The following is a 23,690-nucleotide window of genomic DNA, read 5'->3' as shown; positions in this document are numbered from 1 at the left end:
TTCCTAAAGGCTGTTCGGAAACTGATTTGTTTGAAAAGTGAAATCGTTTTCCCATAAGAATTAATGTAAAATGGATTAATCTGTTCCCGAACCCCAGATGATTGCTTATTTAAACCTTTATAACAGTACTTCATGCATAAAATCATATACAAAAACAATGAAAATGCATAGACTCTTACTCAAAAAGAATAAACATAATAAATAGATAAAATATAGACAAAAATTGATCGCCTCTTTATTTTTGAGTATTGTACAGATTGATGATTTCATAGCAAGATCCAAGACATGAACGCCATTTTCATGTTTGGATATGATTTCTTTTTTCACCTCTACCTTGCTTCTAACTTTTCTTTTCACTTTGCTGCTACCTTCTTTGGCCCCACGGTGGCTTATTTAATAATAATTTATAAAAAAAAAAACCACAAAATATAAATAAAATCAAGAAAAGGCACTGCAAATTGAAGAATGTGAATGAGTTTACAGGTATTGTGTGAATAATGGTTAGTATGCAATGTTGGGTCTCCTGCGATGAGTCTTTTGACTCCATGGAGACACCTTATTATAATAATAATTAATATACAATAGGCATCTTAAATTAATTCTCCAGAAAATCCAGCAGGTGTCTGCACTGAGTGGAGACTACGGTGTAACTGATGCTCTCCCCCCATAATCTCAGCCCGTGGAGCACATGGTTGCCGGTTTGCCTGTTCGGGAACTGAGATTCTGTTTGGAAACCAGTGCGTTTTTGTTTGGGGAACATCGATATTTGTTCAAGATGAGAGTTGTTTGACAATCGAGGTTCCACTGTACCACTTTGTATGGTATTCATCAATTATGAAAAAACATTTGATACCATAGAAAGAACAGCAATAATTGAGACGCTAAATAATCAAGGTATTGAAAAACTATACATACAACTAACACAACATATATACCAGAATGCAACAAGTAATATACAATTAAATAATCTAAAAGCAAAAATTAACACGTTCGCTGCCAACTACGAGTATACTCGTAGTTCGTATATGAGCTTCACAAGCCAACTACGAGTATACTCGTATGTCGATTTACCGACCTCCTATGCCAAACACGAGTTAACCCTTATTATAATTATGTTAATTTGGACCCTTGGATTCTAAATAAAGCAGAGAGCACATCTGGGGCTTGATAGAAGCGAAATAATTTCAACTAAAATATAGTATATTATATATTTGCCTCAGAAGCCAACTACGAATATACTCGTATGTCGATTAACAACCTCCTATGCCAAGCGCAAGCTAATCTGTAGTAAACACGTAATTTGTAAATCAATTTAAAACTGATAAAATCAATAAAAATTATAAAATGAAATCAATAAAATAAAAACCAGTTTATTCAAATTACGAATGATACACTTTAAAACAATTTTCCACACACAACGGTGGTTTTTCCTGGCAAACAGGACAATAATTACGTGTTTCGCGTCGTTGTTTCTTTCGTGTACATACTTGGCGTGGCTTTGTCGGTGAATATTTTTTTCTGTATGTGGTAAAATTTCCAAATAATGAAGATCCCGAATCCTGCTGATATTCTGTGATGCTGTAAGCTCATCCATTCCAACAAAAACTGAGATAAATTGATCTCTAAATTTTAACGCAGTCATTGCATTTCGAATAATTATATTATAAAATTTATGCGCCTTTTGAATGTATATATCAAAAATGTGTATTGCCAGTTTCTTTGGCCATCTAATTATCTTTCATAGGGGGGGGGGTGGAATAAGTAAGAAAGCATGTGATCAGAAAGATTGATGTCTGACATACCCAAATTATAGTCCCTAACGATATTTGGTTTTAATTGAATTTTACCATTCCGATATTTTGCTTCAGCCATTTCAAATTTGTGCATATTTGAAATGGAAAGAACTTCCCTCTTATCCTTCCATTTACGATGATGAATTCATTAAATTCATCATCGCCCATATTAGCATAAGCTTCTAATTCATTATCAGTAAGTTTTCTTTTACTGGTCCTGGCGAAACTGAAGGTTTTTAGAGACTAACGCAATAAACACATTCTTCAGTGCATGTAATATATGGTTGGGTGATACGAGATTACTTGTAGTTGGCGTATGAAACAAAATTCTGTCTGATAAGCCGGCTACGAGATTACTCGTAGTGACCTTGAAGACTCAAAAGCGGTTTGCGTGTAGGAACAAACTATGCCCAAGTAGCATGGCAGCGAACGTGTTAGCATCTATAATCCAAAACTCATCACAGGATTATAGATGATATAAAAAAAAAAATCAAAATTGACAACTCATCTTGATCTGTCCCCACTGCTGTTGAGAATCAGTTGTAAAATAGCTGACTCACATGTGATGGAATGTTGCACTAAAAAAAGTTAATCAAATTTCAGATTGTGGTTCATTTGTGTTCTCAGTAGAGGTTTTCACAGCTGAGCTGTGGTGCCACTCATGACTTCACAAATGCACCTTGTGTACTGAAAAATGTGCAACATTGCATAAATTTTCCTGTTGGACCTTATGTAATTTTTCAATTTCTTAATTATGTTAGATTACTAGTAGTAGCAAAATGATAACCAGTTAATTTCATTGTTCTTCTGATGAAGAAAAGATTGAGTATTCTGAAATTATCTTATACTGCATTGATAGCACTGCCATTTTGAAACTACAAATGGTTGACTACTCACTGCAGTTATTGTGTGATCATTTATGTTTAGGGATATTTGTAGTTATTTCTTTCTTTTTTTTTTTTTTATTTTTAGAAATTGTCAGCAAGGTGGGAAAATTTTAAGCAGCGCCGTGAAACAAAGTAAGTATGTTTCTTTCTTAATATTTCATAAAAGTGAGAGGTAATTAGAAATATTCTTATTTATAATTATAGCTTGATTGTTTGAGCCTTCGGCTTGTTAAATTTCATTTCTGCTGAATATCATTGTATTTCTTTAGCATGGATTGGACTGAGTTGTTATTGTTTATTTGGAATTGTTGCCTTCATCACACCAGTGACCATGCTTCTTTCATATCATGGATTATTTTAGCATATCTGTTTACAGATATAATTAAATTGAATGCAGGCATTGTGAAATATACCTATGTTCAGTGCAAAGTCTGTACAGAATACCAAAAGACAAGTTGTTGATGTCAAATTGTTATCTTTCATCAAACTCTTCCCACCCACCTTCTTAAATACATCATGCAGGCTGTGAAGACCATGTTGTTTTTTGATTTCATTATTGTTTCTGGCCTTCCAACCCAAATTTATGCACTGAACCATAATAATTCTTATTGGTATGGAAACCTTTATTCCATCCAAAAACCAAGGCTTTGGAATGGGAATTCCAAAGCTTTGGTTTTCTTTCTAGAGATTTGGATATCCAAATTGGATACCTAAAAGTATTCTTTTCCGAATACTTGAAGAAATGGCATTTTTCTGACTGTTCTAAAGGATTTGTGCTCCAGAATTGAATCCTGTTTGTTGCTTTTTTACAATCTCTTATTCTAAGTTTAAGGGAGATGGTAAATCATGTAGCCTAGAAATTAACTCCACATACGACCCATTCCTGAGAAGGGTGACAAATTTTACCTTCAAACTACCTCAACTTCCTTCATCTCAGTTCTCTTTAAGCCTTTGACCATTAGGTTCCAGTTTTAGGTACTTTACCCCCATGATTTTTTTTTTTTTTTTTCCGAATTTCAAGACTACGTGATTAACTGGGTATGAAAATATTCATTTACAATTTTTGTACAAAAACTGTCAATGATTTACTAAAAAAGAATATTTAGCTAATAAATAATTTTTATACATGCAACGGTAACTATAATAACCTACATACAGTGTCATTTCTTCAAAAGTTTCGAATAGTATGGTAGATTTTGAAGCCTGGTGAAGCATCCATCCCTACCTGGCAATTGGGGCACTACGTATGCATTTCTTTGCAGACCTTCTTTCCTAAAACTAATCTTGTGCAACAAATAGCACATTTTCTTCTTGGCTCTGCTTGCTTTTGCAGTTGGGGAGGTATGTATTCTGTAAAGTGCCTTCCTGTCAGTTTGATTTGGTTCTCTCCTTTAGCTGGTCTTCTGCCTTGTTAGCCCTCAGGGCATAGTTGGTTTCGGTGATCTTGTCTATTACCACCTAACTTTGTAGGTTGTACAAAAGCGTTATACACAGAGATATGTAAAAGGTGCCTGAATATTTTTACATAGTATCTCTGTTTGTTTCAGGTAGCAGTACGAAAGCATTTGGTCTAAACAATCACCACCTCCCATAGTGTTGTTGTACTGTAATACCACAGCTGGTTTTTTCACTGCTCCTTTCCTTGTCTCTACATCCTCCGTTTTGTTCCCATGGATGGTGCTCAGCATAGTGACATCTTTCTTGTCTTTCTATTTCAAGGCACAATCTTCCCATGCTGAAAGACACAAGTTTCTTCTTTCTTCACCTTCTTCAATTTGTATTCTTCATTAAGGGAAGGGCCACTACCCAGACCAGTTTCGACCTTTATTGAGGGCTCTTCAATGGGAGTTTAATGCATAACATTATACATATCCGCAAGGAGATATGTTTTGCATTATGGGAGATACTGAGATAGGAGTGTTGGTAGCTTGTTCCACCTTTGCAAGGAGTCGCCCAGTGTTGTTCCACTTTACCCCAGTCCTGAAGATACTTTCTGGTGCAAACTTTGTTTGCATACACTTGGATAAAGGATTAAACTAAACTTATTATAGTCTGACCAAGTGAAAAATAAACCTTCAACATCTTTCTCTCAATCCAGAGTAATTTAATAAAAGGTGGCACACCGTTTGGCAGCTCCTATAGGAGGAGAAGACCTGCTAATGCTTCTGCCTTGGTATCTCCACTTGGGCCTTGCTCCCACTGAAGAGACCTCAATAAAGGTCGAAACTAGTCTGGGTAGTGGCCCTTCCCTTAATGCATAACATTATACATATCCGCAAGGAGATGTGTTTTGCATAATGGGAGATACTGAGATAGGAGTGTTGGTAGCTTGCTCCACCTTTGCAAGGAGTCGCCCGGTGTTGTTCCACTTTACCCCAGTCCTGAAGATACTTTCAGGTGCAAACTTTGTTTGCATACACTTGGATAAAGGATTAAACTAAATTTATTATAGTCTGACCAAGTGAAAAATAAACTTTCAACATTAGTAAAGATAACAATGAACATGCTCAGCATGTTTATAATGATCAAAGGGCTAAAGTCATGGAAAACAAAAACATCAACACTCAACTCCTACACTGTCCTGAAGGCTTGCAACTACTAAATTGCTAGTAGGCATTGCAGTCTGTCAATCAACAGGAAATCTGCTTACTTATATCAGCCATCTCAGACAGATACCATGGAAAAGTTTCTCGAATCTCAAGTGGTCACTTTTGATATCTAGAAAAGCCTGTTAAGTAAGTTGCCATCATTTGATCTGTCCCTTTAACTTCTGCAACTGAATTGCTAGCTTTCTGACTGGATGTGCAGCACACATGATGGTGTATAGTTCCTTGCTTACTAACTGAGCAGCTAATGTTGAATTTCATAAGATTATGTTTTCTAACCTACCATGTTCCTTCTATATATCAGCAATCTACTTCTGATGGCAACACGTTGCACCCCTTTTTATTTGACAAACTTTACAGTGCACAAATCTCCACATCAACCTCTGCTACCCTAAATTCCAGTTTTCAAACCATTCTTCAATATAGTTTGGATAACCTTGTCAGTTTCATTGCCAACAAAACAAAATTCTGCTTTATTTCCCATAAAAGGCTATATAATGTGTACTTTTTCACAACACCAAAATCTCTATACAAGATGGCATTTATCTTCTTGATATTCTTCTAACTTCAAGTCTATTCACAAACATATTAAAAATATTGCCTCTCCTTCATCCAAAAAAATTAGATTTTTCCGTTTGGCTCAAGGCATTACTTTGCCTCCAAACAGCTTTAACTGTATATAAATTATAAATCCATCCAAGAATTCTGTTCTCCCATCTAGAATGAAGTCTTAAGAGCACCCTAAAAATACTCATTTCGGTACAGAAAAAGAGCAGTTAGAGTAACTGATGACCCTTCTCTCATCACTTCACTCATTTTCACATAGAGTGTTCAGTTTCCACTACTTGCATCTTTTGCAATTACTTTCATGACCACTGCTCATATGAATTTGCATCAATTTCCTCCCTTTCCCACCCTCACACAAACACACACTTCTGTTAAATCTGTTGAAAGCATGCTGCAACTATTCACCACTCCTTCGCAGTTCAACTCAGAGAGCAAATTTCTCATTTTATGTTTTCCCAAGAAATGCAATCCACAACTCTTCAAACCAAGGTGAGCGAGTTCCTTCTTGCCCATCCACGGTAGTACTGATGTACTGTAGGTTGATCAACCTCTTGTGTGTGGAATCTTCATAAAAAAAATTTTAAAATCAGATGCTTTCATAAAGTTCAATGTGATTTCATTGGTATTTTTGCATGTAATTGTTGATAAACAGAACTTGCCTTTGCCAAAAGCCATGTTTCAATTTTCATGCTATAGACATTAGGCTTTCATTATAGATGTGCAGCCTTATTAAGCAAGTGATCCACAAGATGATGATGTGGAAAGAATATCATGAGAATAAGAGTGAAACGAGTTATGAAATATATAAAGCTCAGGCCAGAAAAGTAACAAGTATTGTGAGAAAAGCTAAAACGGAGTATATAAAGAAATTGGCCATGCAAGCTAAAGGCAATCCAAAAGAATTTTATCGTTATGTCGCAAGCAAAAGAAAGAATGAACGTGGAAGAATAACTTTATTGAATGCAGATGGTGTACATTCAATAAAGTTATTCTTAAGCAAACAAAATTCACACCCACTGTATACCACTTTTTGATATCTGTCTAGTTGACAGACAGATATCAAAAAGTGGTATACAGCGGGTGTGAATCTGCCAGATTTAAGGTAACAAGTGGTGTATCTCTGGGTTCAGTCCGTGGGCCATTATTGTGCAATCTATACATTAATGACATCAAGCAAGGTCTGTCATCAGATTTGCAATTGTTTGCTGATTATGCAAACATAAGCAGGGCAATCAGGGATGCTACTGATATTCAGCAATTACAAAATGATTTGAATAGACTAGAAATTTGGGCATATGAAAATGGCTCTCAGTTTAATGTTAATAAGTATAAAGTTATGCACTTCGGCATAATTAGAGTTCCAGAGGCATATTATATTAGCAGGGTTATGCTACAGGAAACTGAAGAGGCAAGCGATCTTGGTGTATTGGTGGATAAGAATTTAAAGTTCAAAGGTCACATAGCAAAAGTTTCAAATGCAACTCAGAGGATAATTGCTATGTTGAAGCGAACCTTGACATGTAAGGATAAGGAAAATATTTTGCCTCTTTATAAGGCTTTGATAAGACCACACTTGGATTACTGTGCTCAGATTTGGTCTCCCAGGTTCCAAGGGGATAAAGAAGCTGTGGAAAGGGTGCAAAGAAGAACTACAAAGATTATATCTGGATTATGGGATTTAGATTATGAGGACAGATTGCAAGTATGTGGATTACAGACTCTGGTTAACAGAAGAAAGAGGGGGTGATATGATAGAGGTCTATAAACTTTTGAATGGATGTTATACCATTTCAAATGATGAAATTTTTCATTATATGGAGGGCAGGGAGAGAACATGGGGGGCATCCATGGAAGTTAAGGTTGTTCTCAGTCAAAAAAGGGTTAAGAGCCAGGTTTTTCTCCCAGAGAGCAGTGAGTGGAATAATTTGCCCTTAGGGGGTAGTGAGTGCATCTAGTGTAAATGAATTTAAGGGAAGGTATGATAGCTGGGTTGGGTAATTTACAGCCTCCCTCGATGAGTCCTTGTAGACCTCCCTGGAGGTCTCAGATAATAATAATATAGTTCAGTACTGAAAAATAAGATAAAAATTCTTGATGTAATTATTTGGAAAGTTTTTACAAATACACTTAAGAATTTTCATCATCATCATCAAATTCCTGCCATGTACCTTCAAGGGGATGTACAGGATATGATAGTATTACGTGAAAAATTTACGTCATTACTAACTTCCTATCTACAATTTTCCTCCAGATCAGTCTGTTACTTATCAAGACTCCAATATTATCAGATCTTATATTTCTACCATCTAAGGCACTTTGTACCATATCAATCCACATAAATCTTGGTCTTCCTCTGGATCGTTTTGCTGCCAACCTGGCAGAGAACACTTGTCTTGCTAATCTTTCCTCTCTGCCATTCTGTTCAAGTTACCATACCAGAATTAGCTCTGCTAATGCATTCCAGATGCTGACAATGTCAAGTTCTTTCCTAATATCTTGCTTTTTAATATGATATAGCCATTGATGCCATCTGTTCATGCCCATAATCTTTCGCAATACTCTCATATCTGCGGTCATAGCAACCGTTTTACTTCTAACCCTCTAACCCAGCTCTCAGATCCATAAGTTAAAATTGGTTTAAACACTGTCTTGTGTACAGATAATTTAGTGTTTTGGCTAATTTCTCTTTTATTCCATATAAATTTATTCAATTGACTTCCTACCATACCAGCATTGTTGATTCTGTTGTCTGTTTTTTCCATATTTAACGTATCATCTTCACTAAAAATCATGGCTGAGTAACTGAAATGTTTTACTTGTTCTATAAGTTCTCCATTCACAATGCAGTTGATATTTTCAATGTTTCTGCCTATTTTCTTTGTCTTTGTCTTTTTAATGCTAACCTTCATACCATATCTATTACAACAGTTATTCAATTTAGTCAGGGAATATTGCAGACTTGTAACGGATTTATTTAGAAGTATAAAATCGTCCGCATAAAGCAAAGAGCTGACATTAACATCTCCAATTTTGATATCAGGTTTAATACCACTTTCCTTCATAATGTGATCCATATAGATAATGAATAACAGAGAGGATAATGTACATCTTTGTCCCACACCAGATTTCACATTAAACCATCTTCTTGTACTTCCTTCAATTCTAACTGCTGACTTACAACTCAAATAAAGACTAAGTATTGCTTGATGTAATGCCCCATTAACACCATATAACTGTAGCATTTGGAATAGCTTCTCTCTTGGCACCTTGTCATATGCCTTTTCCAGATCTACAAAACTTAAATACAGATCTTTGTTATATTCCATGATTTCTCAACTATCTTTCATAAAGTGAAAAAATGATCCTGACAGCCTCTATTTGGCCTGAATCCAGCTTGCTCTTCACCAAGCGTCTCTTCCACAATACTTCTCAACTGTTTCTCAGGTATACTTGCATATATCTTACCAGGAACACTCAGTAATGAAATGCCTCTGTAATTCTCACATTCAGTTTTATTTCCCTTTTTATATATGGGTACTATGAGAGCTCTACTCCAATCATCTGGAATTCGTCCCTCTGTTCAGGCTTTCTGAACTATGCTGTGCAGTTACTGTAAGAATTTATTACTTCCATACTTGAGCATTTCTGGTCGAATATCATCTACTCCTGCTGCCTTTCCACATTTCAGGCTTTTGATGGCTTTTTATACTTCAAGTATGGATATTTATTGCTGACTATATGCCTGTTGAGTGTTTTTTATCACTGTGCTATCACTGCTTGTTTCATTTAGCAATTTTTCGAAGTAATTACTCCATACTTCAAGGATATCTTCTTCTCCTGTTTTCATGTCACTTTTATCATCTCTAATTCCTTTTACAGCACTCGTTTGCTTCTTCAACAACCTCCAGAATATCTTACCACCTTTTTAATGTTTATTTTCTATGTTCTTACCAAAGTCCTCCCATGACTTTTGTTTAGCCAGTTTTACACAGTGTTTAGCTTTCTTACATTTGTCTCTGTATTCTCTATGTTTTCTTCAGGGCTTTCTACTGAATCTCCAAGGTTTGGTTCCTGCTCTCAAACTCTTTCATTTTTTCTTTAATAATCTTTGTGTATTTTAGTCTACAGTTCACATCTGAGAGCTGCTCAACTTTTATTCTCTTTAAAAATTTTCTTACATGTTCTTCTTTTCAACATGACATTCAATTTTATCCTGCTCAAGACTAAATGGTGATCACTTCCAATTTCAAATCCTATACACTCTGGTGTCCTGCACCAGTGGAAAAACATCACTATCAACAATAACATAGTCAATGAGACTTTTCTTATTTCCTTGCCTCTTCTCTCTATCTGAATTTGTGCACATTTTTATGTTGGAACATTGTGTTAGTAATAACCAGTCCATGCCCTGAGCAGAAATCCAACAGGTATTTGCCATTATTATTAGCTTTGCTCTTTTTTCCAAATTTTTCCAAAATATTTTGTATGTCTGACAATCATTTCCTATTCTGCTATTTAGATCCCCAACCAGGACCAGCTTTTCCTTTTTCACTGTGTCAGTTGCTTTCTCTGAAGCCTCAAAAAATTCCTCCACTTCTACCTTAGTTGTACCTTCTGTGGGACCGTAGGCACAAATAAGTCTCATTTTCCACATCATTCTACTTGAGATTGCCTGCCTTTCAAGAAGATTAGCCTCGTATTTAGTGTTGAATATAATGGCTACTCTTTCTTTTCCTTGATTGTCATTGCCTGAACATAACATTTTATATTTATTGCTCAGAAAGATCTCACCAGTTTTTGTCTTTTTTTGTTTCAGTCACTCCTATTATGTTGATCTGGTACTTATCCAATTCCTCAACTAGCTCCCTTTCTTTGGCATTCAGGCTTCTTATGTTGATAGTACTGATCTTGATCTCTGGTGATGTTGAGTTGTGGTAAGTTTTAGGATTTGTTCCAGTAGCTGACTTTTTGCTGTTGCCCTGGTTTCCAGGCGATGCCCCAACCAGCATGAAATTCTGCCATGTTGTACCATCATTTGAAATTTTGGTTTAAGCCATATAAGAATACAATTTGGTCGGCTAAATCCCAAATTGGCAGCCCATCCTTGTCCGTTCAGTATCCAGGTAGATACCTAACAGGGTGCACTCTGAGGTGGTGAGGATTGGACATTAGGTCAGAAGCCGTGGTTGGTTCTCCACATTCCTTTGAAGGCTATGTGGAGGTCTCCTCTCAGTTATATAGCTTTGCCCCTCATACAAGTGAGTGTTTTGTCAGATGCATTTTCATTATTAAAATAGCTTGAAGTTTACTACTACCTATGTATTGTTTTAGAATGTCATAGTAGCCTATACATTCTAAGCCACTTATTCTAGGAGTGTTTTTGTGTGTGTGTGTGTGTGTGTGTGTGTGTGTGTGTGTGTGTGTGTGTGTGTGTGTGTGTGTGTGTGTGTGTGTGTGTGTGTGTGTGTGTTCATGGACAAAAAAACCTGAGTTTCCAGGAGAGAAAAAAAAAACGTCCACCTCCGTATGAGACCAGCTAATTAATCATTTGATTGAAAACACCTGATAAAATTTCCTCCTGTTATAGGTGGGACTTGAACCAGGATCTTTCCAACCCAAATTGCTCATCTAATCAAACTTAGCTACAGTGACTATTGTGTATGTACTGTGCTATTTTTAGTCTTGAAATTATTAACTTAAGATCAACAAAATTTTCTGAAAGTGAATTATTTTGCAGTGCAATAATGTATGAAGATGAAACAGAAACACAAGAAGTGTTAGAAGATCAATTAAATCGACAATTAACTAGAGAATATATTGATTTACTGGGTAAGAAATATATGTTGATTATTATTGTGTTCCTTATACATTGAAAGTTATTTTATGATTACTGTTTTTTATATAAACTGTTTAAATAAGTATTAGCTGCACATGCAGGTGGTGCAAGCATGCACTGATTTCCTTTATTAACCTCTGTATCGATAAAATTTGCTGGACCATAGATTCTGACATTTGAATCTTCTGAGAATTTTTGTCTTTTACCAAGAGATCTAAATCCATTTAGGATGGCAACAGCATTACTCCACAGTTATAATTTCCTAGTTTTTTTTCATCAGGGACAAAAAAGTTGAAAGTACCAATTCCAACTTTTTTACCTCTGCTGTTTATCTAGCTAACTTACATGCAAGGACTGTGTGTAATGTTGGTTGTATGTCTGAAGGAAAAATCTGAGCAACTGAAGGATAACTAACACTAAAATATAGTTTGAAATCGATGCTGATTAATCCAGTACAAAAAACAAACTAAACAACATATCTAACTTCCAGTCATTAGAGCCACATTATGTGGCCTTATTACTATAATAACTATAGTAATTATAGTTATTATAGTAATAAAAAACAAACTAAACAACATATCTAACTTCCAGTCATTAGAGCCATATAATGTGGCCTTATTACTATAATAATAGTAGAAACTAATAATAATAATAATGGAAACTCTGCTAGTTTTGTGAGCTGATAAGCACACTTCATCAGATAAGAGATGTTGCACGAAAGGTTTAAAAACTTTTTTTTTAATTCCTCACATAATGTCCTTAAGTCAAAAGTTACATTGTTGGAACGTATATCCTAGTTCCGAATCCGATATCTTGTTGTAACGTACTTTTATTAATAAAATCATTTAATTACTAATTGATCACTAATCCAAATGTAGGGAAATTTATATTTATACTGCGCCACCCTATATTTAGATTAGTCTATATAAAATAGTAGAATCAATTTTCAATTAATTTAGCAGTCTCCTTACTCATTCAGGCCGAATTTAATACTTTTCACTTGAGGCTCCCGCAAGATTCGAATTATTTATGAACGGTGCAATAAAAAAGAATCGGGCAAACACAATATTGAAATTAACAAAACAAAACATTTAATATAAGGTTATATGACAAGTACATGAATTCCACTTCTAAAATAAGACATTACAATTAAGTTAGTACATCAGGTCAAATCATTCATATTAATTCAGTCTTCAAAATCTTCACATACAAGTTTCACAGTTTTCTCTATTACAAGATTCCTTACTCAGATTAATACAACAGAAATTCTTATTTAATTAGTTTGCCCATATCTCTCAGTTATACTCCATACTTAACTCTCAGCAGGCACTTATCATATCATTAAATACGGCAGATATTATTTCAAGGCAAATTATTTTTAACTTCTAACTTCGGCGATATGCCACAGTAAATGTTAGAATAAGCGAAATGGAACTATCACTCAAATCTTCATACACAGAAACAAATAAGATAAGACTGTCCTTACCGGAATTTATCTTCAGCACGTCAGATTTAATGTGAGCACATCTTTAAATTATATTTATTACACCCATGGAACACATTTAAAATTCTTCAAGGTCATAACTAGATAATTATTTGTCACGCTTCACAATTCTCGACGGCAACTATAGGGCAGATTGAAATCCTTGTTTACTACTTCACAACAAAATAACCTCCGTACAATTCTTCCTAAAAGCAATGTAGAAATAAGTAGTAATTCTAAGCTAACTGGATCTATTCTGAATCCTTCATTAACCTTCCAGTCCTTCAATTATCCAAATACGGCACCAAATTCCTATCAATGCCACCGCTGACCTTACTTTCAGCTATCTATAAGTTTACACTTCGTCTCTGCACACTTCTAAATACTACTCTCTTGAATTCCTGCCCTTCAGTCCTTTTTACTTACTTTTACCCCCTTGATTATCTCCTTCCTTCTTCCCCTTCAAAAACTCTTCCTTTTCTCTCTATATTACTACTCATATATTTTTCTTCTCTCCTCGTTATCGAAGCTCACGGTCTACCCACGCACGTTCCATTTTATTTCTCTCTCCATGGCAACGAACAAAACGGAAACATTCGCATTAACGTTACATAAGGCTATACTTTTACATTGAGTAATGAAAAACATTAATAAAAATATTACAGTTACTAAATTTTCTCTTTCATTTCATTTACAGTTAACAATAATAAAATATATGTTACTGTATATATATAAGGTATATTAAATTATATACATATAATTTCTCATAATATTATTGAAGGAATAAAGTAAATAAGATAAATGATATTTATCACTGAGTCCTTCCAATAGTAAAATATACATTAAAATTATTTAATCAATAATAGCTGATGAAATTCAGGAATAATACATGAATAATAATTCTTAAGCAAGGGATTAACAAATAATTTTTAAACAAGTCATGCTTAATATATGATAGGTTATGTTAAATGTAAATGAAGGACAAAATATACATAATAATTTCATTCACAGTTTAACAACATGTACATCTTCAAAACTAAATTGATTAGCATATTAATTATAATTAATGACTGTGAAAGGATGACAAACCAAATAGTTGAATTACTGAGTGAGCATTTTGCATGTACTATCTAGATGCTGACATTGCAATGCTAGATGTGATCTTGACTGATGGAGAATGGAGGTGCTTAAAATATTGCAGAACCTCAATACAAACACAGCCATGGGATTAGATGGCATATCGGCCATGTATTATGAAAATGTGCAAGAGAGTTATTAGTTCCTCTGACCAAGGTGTTTAATTTAAGCGGGAAGGTGCCATTGGTATGGAAAGAGGGCAAAATAGTCCCATTGCATAAAGAAGGCTTCAGAACAGAGGTAGCAAATTATAGGCCAATCAGCATCTCAGGAGTGGTGGTTGAGGTATTGGAGAAATTGGTTCAAGACAGAATTCGGGACTTAGTAGATATGAATATGATACTCTATAAGGGACAACATGGTTTTGTGAAGGGCAGGAGTTGCCTTAGTAATTTGCTTACTTTTTTTATAATCACGTGACAATGCAGTTGGATAGGAGAAATGACTACTCAGTGATACTGCTAGACTTTGCAAAAGCATTTGACAAGATTCCACAGAGAACTCTGTTGCATAAATTGAAGAAAATGAAAATAGGGAGATGGATATAAATCTGGCGATTTGGATTAGAGGGTGGCTGATGGACAGATTTCAAAGAGTGGTTTATTGAGAAGTTAAGTGCAGGAGAAGACAAGTGACTAGTGGTGTGCCCTAAGGCTAAGTACTTGGTCCCCTTTTGGAGAGCAACAGAACCAAACCAAATAGTTGAATTACTGAGTGAGCATTTTGCATGTACTATCTAGATGCTGGCATTGCAATGCTAGATGTGATCTTGACTGATGGAGAATGGAGGTGCTTAAAATAGTTTCCTATATCAGTGATATAGGAAACGATTTGACAGGAAACATTCAATTGTTTGCTGAATGGGAAACTGGGAACAGCAATGGTAAATGAAGGTGATGTAGAGAATCCTGCTGAAAGACTTAAACAGACTCGCAGTATGGGCAAAGATAAATGATGCCAGTTTAATGTGATGAAGTGTAAGGTAATGCACTTTGCGAAGAGATCAGAAGTTGTGTACTATGTTGATGGAACTGAACTGCATGAAACTGATGATGCTAAGGAGTTGAAGTTTAGAGGGTGTATTGCAAAGGTAACTAAAACAGTATATCAAATTACGTGGTTGTTGAAGAACATATTAACAAGCAGAAGACCACATCTGGACTACTGCACACAGATCTGGGCTCCCAGATTCTATGATGATGAAGTTGTGTAAAGGATCCAGAGATGAGTGACAAAGATTATGGCAGGTCTGTGGAATGCCCCCTATGAGAATAGATTGATGGTCTGAAGGCTTCAAAAATTAGCTGATAAACAAAAAAGAGGAGATATTGTGGAACATTTAAGTTATTAAAGGGGTTTTATAGGATTGACACTGAAGAATTTTTTTCAGTACATAACAAGAAGGAAGAGAATAAGGGGTGACCAGTTGAAATTGTGGTTAGCAAGGGTGTTAGGACTAGGTTTTCTACTTGGAGGTTGGTGAATGGGTGGCCAGAGGTGGTTGTGGATACTTCATCAGTGAATAAGTTTAAGGAGAAATACAGTAGGTATTGTGTGAATGATGGCTAATGTGTGAATAAATGAATCTCTCACAATTAGTCTTCTGATTCCACGGAGATACCTGTATAATAATAATAATAATAATTATTATTATTATATTTCATCAGTGAATTCCCACATATAGGTTGCCTTATGTGCTTGTGTGATTCATACCTATAATTTAACTTTCTATCTCTCTCTCTCTCTCTCTCTCTCTCTCTCTCTCTCTCTCTTGTTTTTCACATCTCTTAGTTGTTATATATGGGTAACTCTGGATTGATTGTAAATTCTGGTTACTTTCTTTTTAAATACCATTTATAAAACAGAACTTCGACTGGGCAATGGGAAATCCATTATCTCATATATTTGCAAATTTACCTAGTCTTGCCATAAATACTGTTACAACTTCTGCACACCCTAGCATTGTGCGAATTGTGCAAGCTTAATTCCGTTAGTGGTGCTGTGCAGCCAATATTTTCATGTCTATCAGTGGAGAGAGTTTAGCTGTATGATTAACATGCAGTGGGAAGATGAGAACTTTGTAGTTGTAATAGCACTTCACAAGGTTGGAATGCAGTCAGATGTTTGTATATCGGACTGTTAACTGGTACAGAAGATGTATCTGACTGCTAAAGAACAGGTCAGCCACACTGCATTAGGACGCAATAACTTGTGAGGACTGTGAAGGCACGCCTCTGCCAGAACCTCTGAGAATGCAGAAAGTGATGTCACATGTACTAAATGATGAGCTGGGGTTGAGAGCCCATTGTCTTTGTACTGGACACTTCCTAACACCACAACTTATGCAGCAGAGGATGATAAAATCAAAGGCACTTCTCTGGCAGTATGCAAACAACAAACACAGAGATACCTCTTCACAGATGAGATTTTCACCATTGAAGAGTTGTTTAACTGCCAAGCAATCAGGTATATGCCCTAGGTGGTCACACAGCACATGCCATAGCACCTGGGATTCAGAGAGGTTATTGCCCTGCATCAGTGATGGTTTCATGGGAGGGGGTGATGTATCAGGGGTATCCAAGTTTCATTTCTACTAGAAAGGGGGATATAAGGGCACAGTGTCTTGATACACTTTGGTGGAACCAAAGTGTATCAAGACACCGTGCTGGTACCTGTGGTACAGCCCGTGCACATAAGGTGAGGACCACATGACAGTGGTTGGAGGTGAATATGTCTGACCACATATCACCATCTGATTGGCCATCTGGAAGTCCCGTTCTGAATCTGTTAGACTTCAAATTGTGGTCAGAGCTTGAGAGAGTAGCCTGCAAGAAATGACACCCCGGCATCACCAGCCTGAAAGTGGATTTGGAGTGAGTAGTGGCAGCATTTCTGTCTGATGTTGTGTGTGCCACCAACAATATGTGGCCTCACAAACTTTGGATGTGCATGAGGGCAAAAAGGTGACAAACATTGAATGCTGCTATATGCATGTTACACTTGTGGTTGGTATATTCTGAAAGCTGTAAATGATTTACTGATAGATTAAAAGTTTTTGTGCTCTTCAAGTTGTAACGGTATTTATGACTAGACTGTATGTTTAGAAGCCTTTAAGGAAAAAGCAGTTTCTTCCCATTCAAGCCAAAGTTATGGAAAAGGTATATCAATCATGTTTTCTTAATTTTGAACCCTGGACCATATTCTTTAAATGAGTTCCTGAACTATCAGCACCTGAGAATAGTTTACCTCAGAAATGGAAGTTAATGGTTCTCTTCTGTTACTAAATGTCACACTCACTCATGTGTCAGAAAAACTGAAGATCTCTATTTATAGAAAACTCATACATTCATGTGCAGTCTCATCATTATCAGCCCCAAATGCCTTGGCATCATTTCTAGATTAGTAGATTATGTAAACATGATAGCTCGCTCCCTCAGTAAAGAAGAAGAGATCACCAAAGAACTGCAGTTTCTTCTTACCACATTTCAGAAAAATGGTTATCCTAAACAGACTGTTCGTAAGCTACTATTTAATCACCTGCTGACTATACTGAAGATAGTAGTGATATAAAAGGCTTTATATCTCTACTATATGTCAATTCTGTTTCACCAAAGTTAGCTAAAACTCTCATGAAATTTAAAATCTGTACCTCTTTTACTCCTCTATCCAAACTCCATTCCTTTTAATTTAGTATACCTAAACTAAAACATGACAGCCTAAAGTATCTAGGAGTTTATCATCTTTGGTGTAACTGTAATGTGCCCTATTTTGGTCAAACAGAGAAATTTGAGAGATATCACTTGTGGCAGAAATAGAGTCAGCACACTATCTAATTATGTTCTTAATTCTGATCACCCTAACGATGAAGATTCTGTCACTCATCCAATGATCTAGAACGAATCAGAAAATCTTTTTAGATGCTATGATAAACTGGAGAGAAGAATTGTTGAATCAGCAGAAATTGTCTTCAGTTCAGTCCATCTTAATATTAATCTTAGCTATAATCTATCTGATTGTCACTGTTCAGATATCCAACTTTGGCATACAAGATCATGCCCAACAATACTATGGCATCCAGAATGCCTTCAAATGTCAGCAATACATTTGCAAGTTAATTTATAGCTATTATTCTCTTGAAATACATATTTTCATATTTCTCTTTTCATATTATGCATCCGATGAAGTCTTCTAGGAAGATGAAACTAGTTGTGCATTCAAATAAAAGTTTTTTCTATTTTGGTATCTCTTGGCTTCTATTCTACAGCTACTTATATTTTTCAAACATATTTGTTTATATACACATAAAGAGATAGTATCAACATATTCAATTGCTAATTACATATAATCATCATACATCATTTAATATTATTTAATATCTTCTCTATCCAAACTCCTGCATAGATGACCAAGGGAAATCACCTCTTACCATACCAGAATCCAAGCACCATATGTCTCCTCTAGTTTTCCAACAAAAAGTCTTCTGGTCCTGATGGCATCTCCCCAATTGTTCTCAAACATTGTGCCCCCAAAGCTAACATCAATCCTGTATCCTCTCTATAATTTATTATACATATGTGGTACTTATCCCAATTCATGGAATATCCATCCTATTCCAAAAAAAAAAAAAAAGGTGACAGAAGTCAACCATCAAACTACCGACCAATTGCCATCACCTGAGTCCTTTCCAAAACAATGGAGAAAGTCATCATTAGCCCACTCCACCACTACTTAGAGGTTCATGAATTAATCAGCAACCACTAATACGAATTCTGCCACTCAAGATCCACAGCTGACCATGTAGCTTACATCACTCACTCACCACTTGAACATGTCCCATGGAAAGGTTCGGAGAAACTTGTGCTTTCTCCCTTGACATTTCCAAAAGCTTTCTAATGTGTGTGGCATTGAGGCCTACTAAACAAAATATCATCCTTCATTCTCCCTGTTACCCTCTGTAATTGGGTAGGCAGCTTTCTCTCTGGTTATTCTCGGCAAGTCATGGTGGATAGCTCCTTCTGTTCGACTTTCACCACCAATGCTAGACTGCCTCCTGTCACCTACTTTATGAGTGGAGAGTACTTGCAGACAAGTACTCTCCTTGTTGCCATCCAGAAGTGTGCAATTAGGCTCCTAGATTATCCCTCTTTTACAGACTCACTTCAACCTCTATCTGACAGGCACAGTGTTTCAGCACTGTGTCTGTTCTACAGCTACTTCCATGGTCACTGCTCCAGTGAATTTGCAACCATCATTCCTCCACTTTCTATTTCACCTGTTAATACAAGGGCTGCAGCAACACACCAAACCTGCTTCTTTTCATCCTCTCTTATTCCATCCACCTCTGTCCTCTGAAACAGTCTTCCTTAAGAGTATTCCCAAACAACTACTACCAACAACTCTTCAAAAAAAAAAAAAAAAAAAAAATCTATAAATTTCTCTGTCAGTTCTCATCTGCATCCCCACACAATGCACTGATGTGCCTATTAGTCCCTCGACCTCTCGTGTATGAGATCGATATGAAAAAGAAAATTATCAATGGTCTGTGAATATGTTACATTCACTAGCAGTAAAGATTTGAAGCAACTTTATGATATGACATGAAAAAATCTGATAATGTCACTTCCAGAAATGATCACAAGAGAGCAAAGAAAGAGGTTTTATGTAAACAGAATTCGAAGCTTATAATTCCGAGTTCCTTGAATTTTGAAGTAAATGGGATCTACTGTATTTATGGCCTGTGAATATATTGTGTATTCACTGGCAGTAAATTTTTGAAGCAACTTTATGTTAGCTATTTGTCACCAAACGTATATGAGCCAAAGATGTCATTTGTCTTGAGCCACTATAATAGTGATACTTAAAAAAGCACCGATTTGGATATTATTTAATGTAAATGATACTACTGCAAAATAAGTAACATTTGAAACCCAACCAACCCAAAATTATCATTATATGCTAGCAATGTCAAGTTCCTTTCTAATGTCTTCATTTTTAATATGATTCTGCCATTGATACTGTTTGTTTGCTGATCTAATTTTTCTCAGAGCTCTCATATCTGTGGTGTAGGAATTGATTAATTGTTTTATTTCTAAGCTAGCACTCAGATCCATATGTTAAAAGTATTTGAATACTGTCCTGTGTACAGCTATTTTACTATTTTGAATATTTTCTCTCTTATTCCATATAAATTTGTTCAGCTGACTTCCTACCATTCCATCTTTGTTAATTCTGTGGTCTATTTCCATATTTAATTTGTCATCTTCATAGGGATCCCATATGTCCCGGTTTTGCCCTGGACAGTCCCAGTTTTATTACTTCTGTCCTGGCATCCCGATATGTTTAGTTCGGAACACTAAATGTCCCGGATTTTTTAGAATATAAAAATATTAACATTTCTAATAAGAATAAGTACAAGTCGTAATATTTTTAGATGCTTTTAAAAATGTATGTTTACAAAACAAAAAGCAGAGACATGTTTATTTTGTAGTTCGGTGAATTACCAGAATGTTAGAATTTGGGGAAAACGATTTAGTTCCATACATTTCATTCAGCCAGAGAAAAGAATGTCAGAATGAGGGAGACAGTTGCCCAACTGTATATTTAACTAATTGCAACCACAGCATCTATTTCATTCGTCTGGTCAGCTGTAAATTTTTCATGCAGTTAAACACAATCACAGTTTCCAATCTATGGATTGTATGTCCTCTATTTAAAAAAAATTCTTGAATAAGAAATTTTCATGTGCACAAACAAAGTGCAAGGCTATTATTACCAATGTCTTATCACTACATGTAAAAAGTGAAATATTGGAAGATCTGAGGAATGTAAAATATTGTTGCATATCCATAGATGCATCTAATCATATTGATCTTAAGATTGTACCTATCAATGTGAGGTATTTCACTGTTGATAAAGGGATTTCAACAGAAATATTAAAATTTTCTAGCCTTCCTGGAGAAACTTCTGATCTCATTTGTGATCACATTTTAAATGCTGCCCAAAAATATAATATTACTGATAAAATAATAGGCATTTCAGCAGATAATACCAACACAAATTTTGGTGGATTAAAAAGGAAAGGTAAAATTAATGTTTTTACTAAATTACAAAACAAATTAAACAGAAAATTAATAGGTGTAGGTTGTGCAGCTCACATTATACATAATGCTGCACAAACTGCTGCTGATATCTTATCAATAGATATTCAAACAATTTTGGGTAAAGTTTTCCAGCATTTTCACCAATTCACTGTCAGAATCGAAAGTCTGACAGTGAAAGTGTCAAAACTGAATACAAGACTATTTTAGGTCATAGCAAAACACAATGGCTTTCACTGCAGCCATGTTTAATTCGTTTTATTGAAATCTACAATGGGCTTAAATCCTATTTCTTGTCTCAAGATAAGTGTCCAACAATTTTGAATACATTTTTCAGTGATAAGAAGTCTTTCATTTATCTTCTGTTTCTAAAAAATCAGATGAAAATGTTTTCTGAGGCAATCCAGCGAATCGAAAGAGAATATGCTACGGGTTGTGAGGTAAAAAAAAGAGATAGACTCTTATTACGAAAATTTTATTGTGTGAAAATGAGAATTATTTACCCATCATCATCAAATTCCTGCCATGTACCCTCAAGGGGTGTACAGGATATGATAGTACTACATGAAAAAAAAATTACATCATTACTAACTTCCTATCTACAATTTTCCTCCAAATCAGTCTGTTACTTGTCAAGACTCCAACATTATCAGATCTTAAATTGTACATATTTGGTCTGATGTATTAAAATAACTTTTATTATTAAAAGACCAGAAGATAAATGATAAAATATACAAAGAGCCAACAAGTTTCACTAGCCACTGTCTAGCATTTTCAAGGCTGAACTGGTGTGAAAACAAATGCATTGAGTTACATTTCAAACATACACTTTAGTAACTGTTAGGCCGTTACATTTTGTTCCTTCTGTTGGAAGGCGTGCATGTGTTCGAAAGCTTCAGTCAGATTCTGGTACATGACCACGTGTTTTGGAGTTATTTGCATATTGTAATTCTGTCGAACGGAGAGAGATGATGAGATTTTTCCATATGTCTATAAGAACAATGACCTGATTTCTATTTAAATTATTGCCTGTGCGTAATACCACAGCTGCTTCTTTTAAAGTTCTGTCGATGTAAGGCATAGAACTGTTTTTCCAATCTATAACGTGATTTGATGTTGAGAAATGATGTGCTAAACCAGATGTGATGATTCTATTATGATTGACATCCCCCACATGTTCCTTCTGTCTTATTTCAAAACTTCTGGAAGTCTGACCAATGTAAGAAAGGCCACACGTGCATGGAATTTCATACACTCCAGGACATTTGAAGAAAGGTACATCATCTTTAGGTGATCCTAAGATATGTCTGATCATGGTAGTTGGTTTAAAAACCACTCTGATGTTATGAGCTTTTAACATTCTCGCCAATTTTGTGGAAACTGAATTAATATATGGAATGACAGCTGTGGACACATATTGGGGTACTGTAACACGTTGGTGGTGGTTGTCTTTAAATAGCCATTTGTTTAAAATGTTAGAAGGGTATCCATTAAGAGATAGAGTGTTAGCTATTAGTGACAGTTCTCTCTGCACATCTGTTTCTTTTGAAATAGACCTTAAGGCTCTATTACGTAGCATGTGAATGATGCTGTGTTTTTGTGATCTATGATGGTTGGACGAATAATGTAGATATCTATCAGTATCTGTTGTTTTCCTGTAAATGGACAGTTGGAAATTGTTATCTTCTTTCTTCACTAGGATGTCAAGAAAAGGAAGTTCTTTGTTCTTCTCTAGTTCTATAGTGAATTTGATCTTATTGTGTAGTGAGTTGATTTTGTTCAGAAACACGAGAAGGTTTTCCATGGTGTCTTTCCAGATGATGAACATGTCATCAACATATCTCCACCAAATTGACGGTTTTGGTACAATGGTGGAAAGAATATCCTTTTCAAGTTTTTCCATAAAAAGGTCTGCACATGGTGGTGACAGAGGACTACCCATGGCTAGACCTTCCAATTGTTTGTATACAGTGTTGTTAAATTTGAAGAAATTTGATTTCAGGCAATGATGAAACAGCTGTGTGATGTCTTGAGGGAAAAGATCTTTTAGAATGTTATCCACCTCTATCGAGTGGTTAGTGAATAAGGACACTACATCAAGACTAGCCATAATGTCCGTTTCTGATATTTTAATATTCTTGATTTTTTCTATAAAATGTTGAGAGTTTTTAATGTAGGTCTCTGTGTGTCTAATTGTTCCTTTCATAAATTTTGCCAGATGCTTTGCTAGTAGGTATGTAGGTGATGATCTTCCATCAACTATTGGACGAAGAGGAACGTTTTC

General features: G+C 35.5%; 1 protein-coding gene across 1 annotated transcript in view; it reads left to right on the top strand.

The window, feature by feature from the left end:
* Ranbp21 (exportin-5-like protein Ranbp21) overlaps nucleotides 1-23,690 on the top strand; it is a 425,699-nt gene that overhangs the window by 353,300 nt on the left and 48,709 nt on the right. Inside the window, exons 28-29 of the mRNA XM_090399635.1 lie at nucleotides 2,766-2,812; nucleotides 11,591-11,682. Of these exons, the coding sequence (XP_090255761.1) occupies nucleotides 2,766-2,812; nucleotides 11,591-11,682 (139 nt within the window). The remainder of the gene's footprint in view (nucleotides 1-2,765; nucleotides 2,813-11,590; nucleotides 11,683-23,690) is intronic.

Source organism: Typopeltis vanoorti, chromosome 10 (assembly GCF_054136105.1).
Source record: "Typopeltis vanoorti isolate ZY-2024b chromosome 10, IOZ_Tvanoo_1.0, whole genome shotgun sequence".
NCBI lineage: Eukaryota > Metazoa > Arthropoda > Arachnida > Uropygi > Thelyphonidae > Typopeltis > Typopeltis vanoorti.
This window is presented reverse-complemented; position numbering and strand designations above follow the sequence as displayed.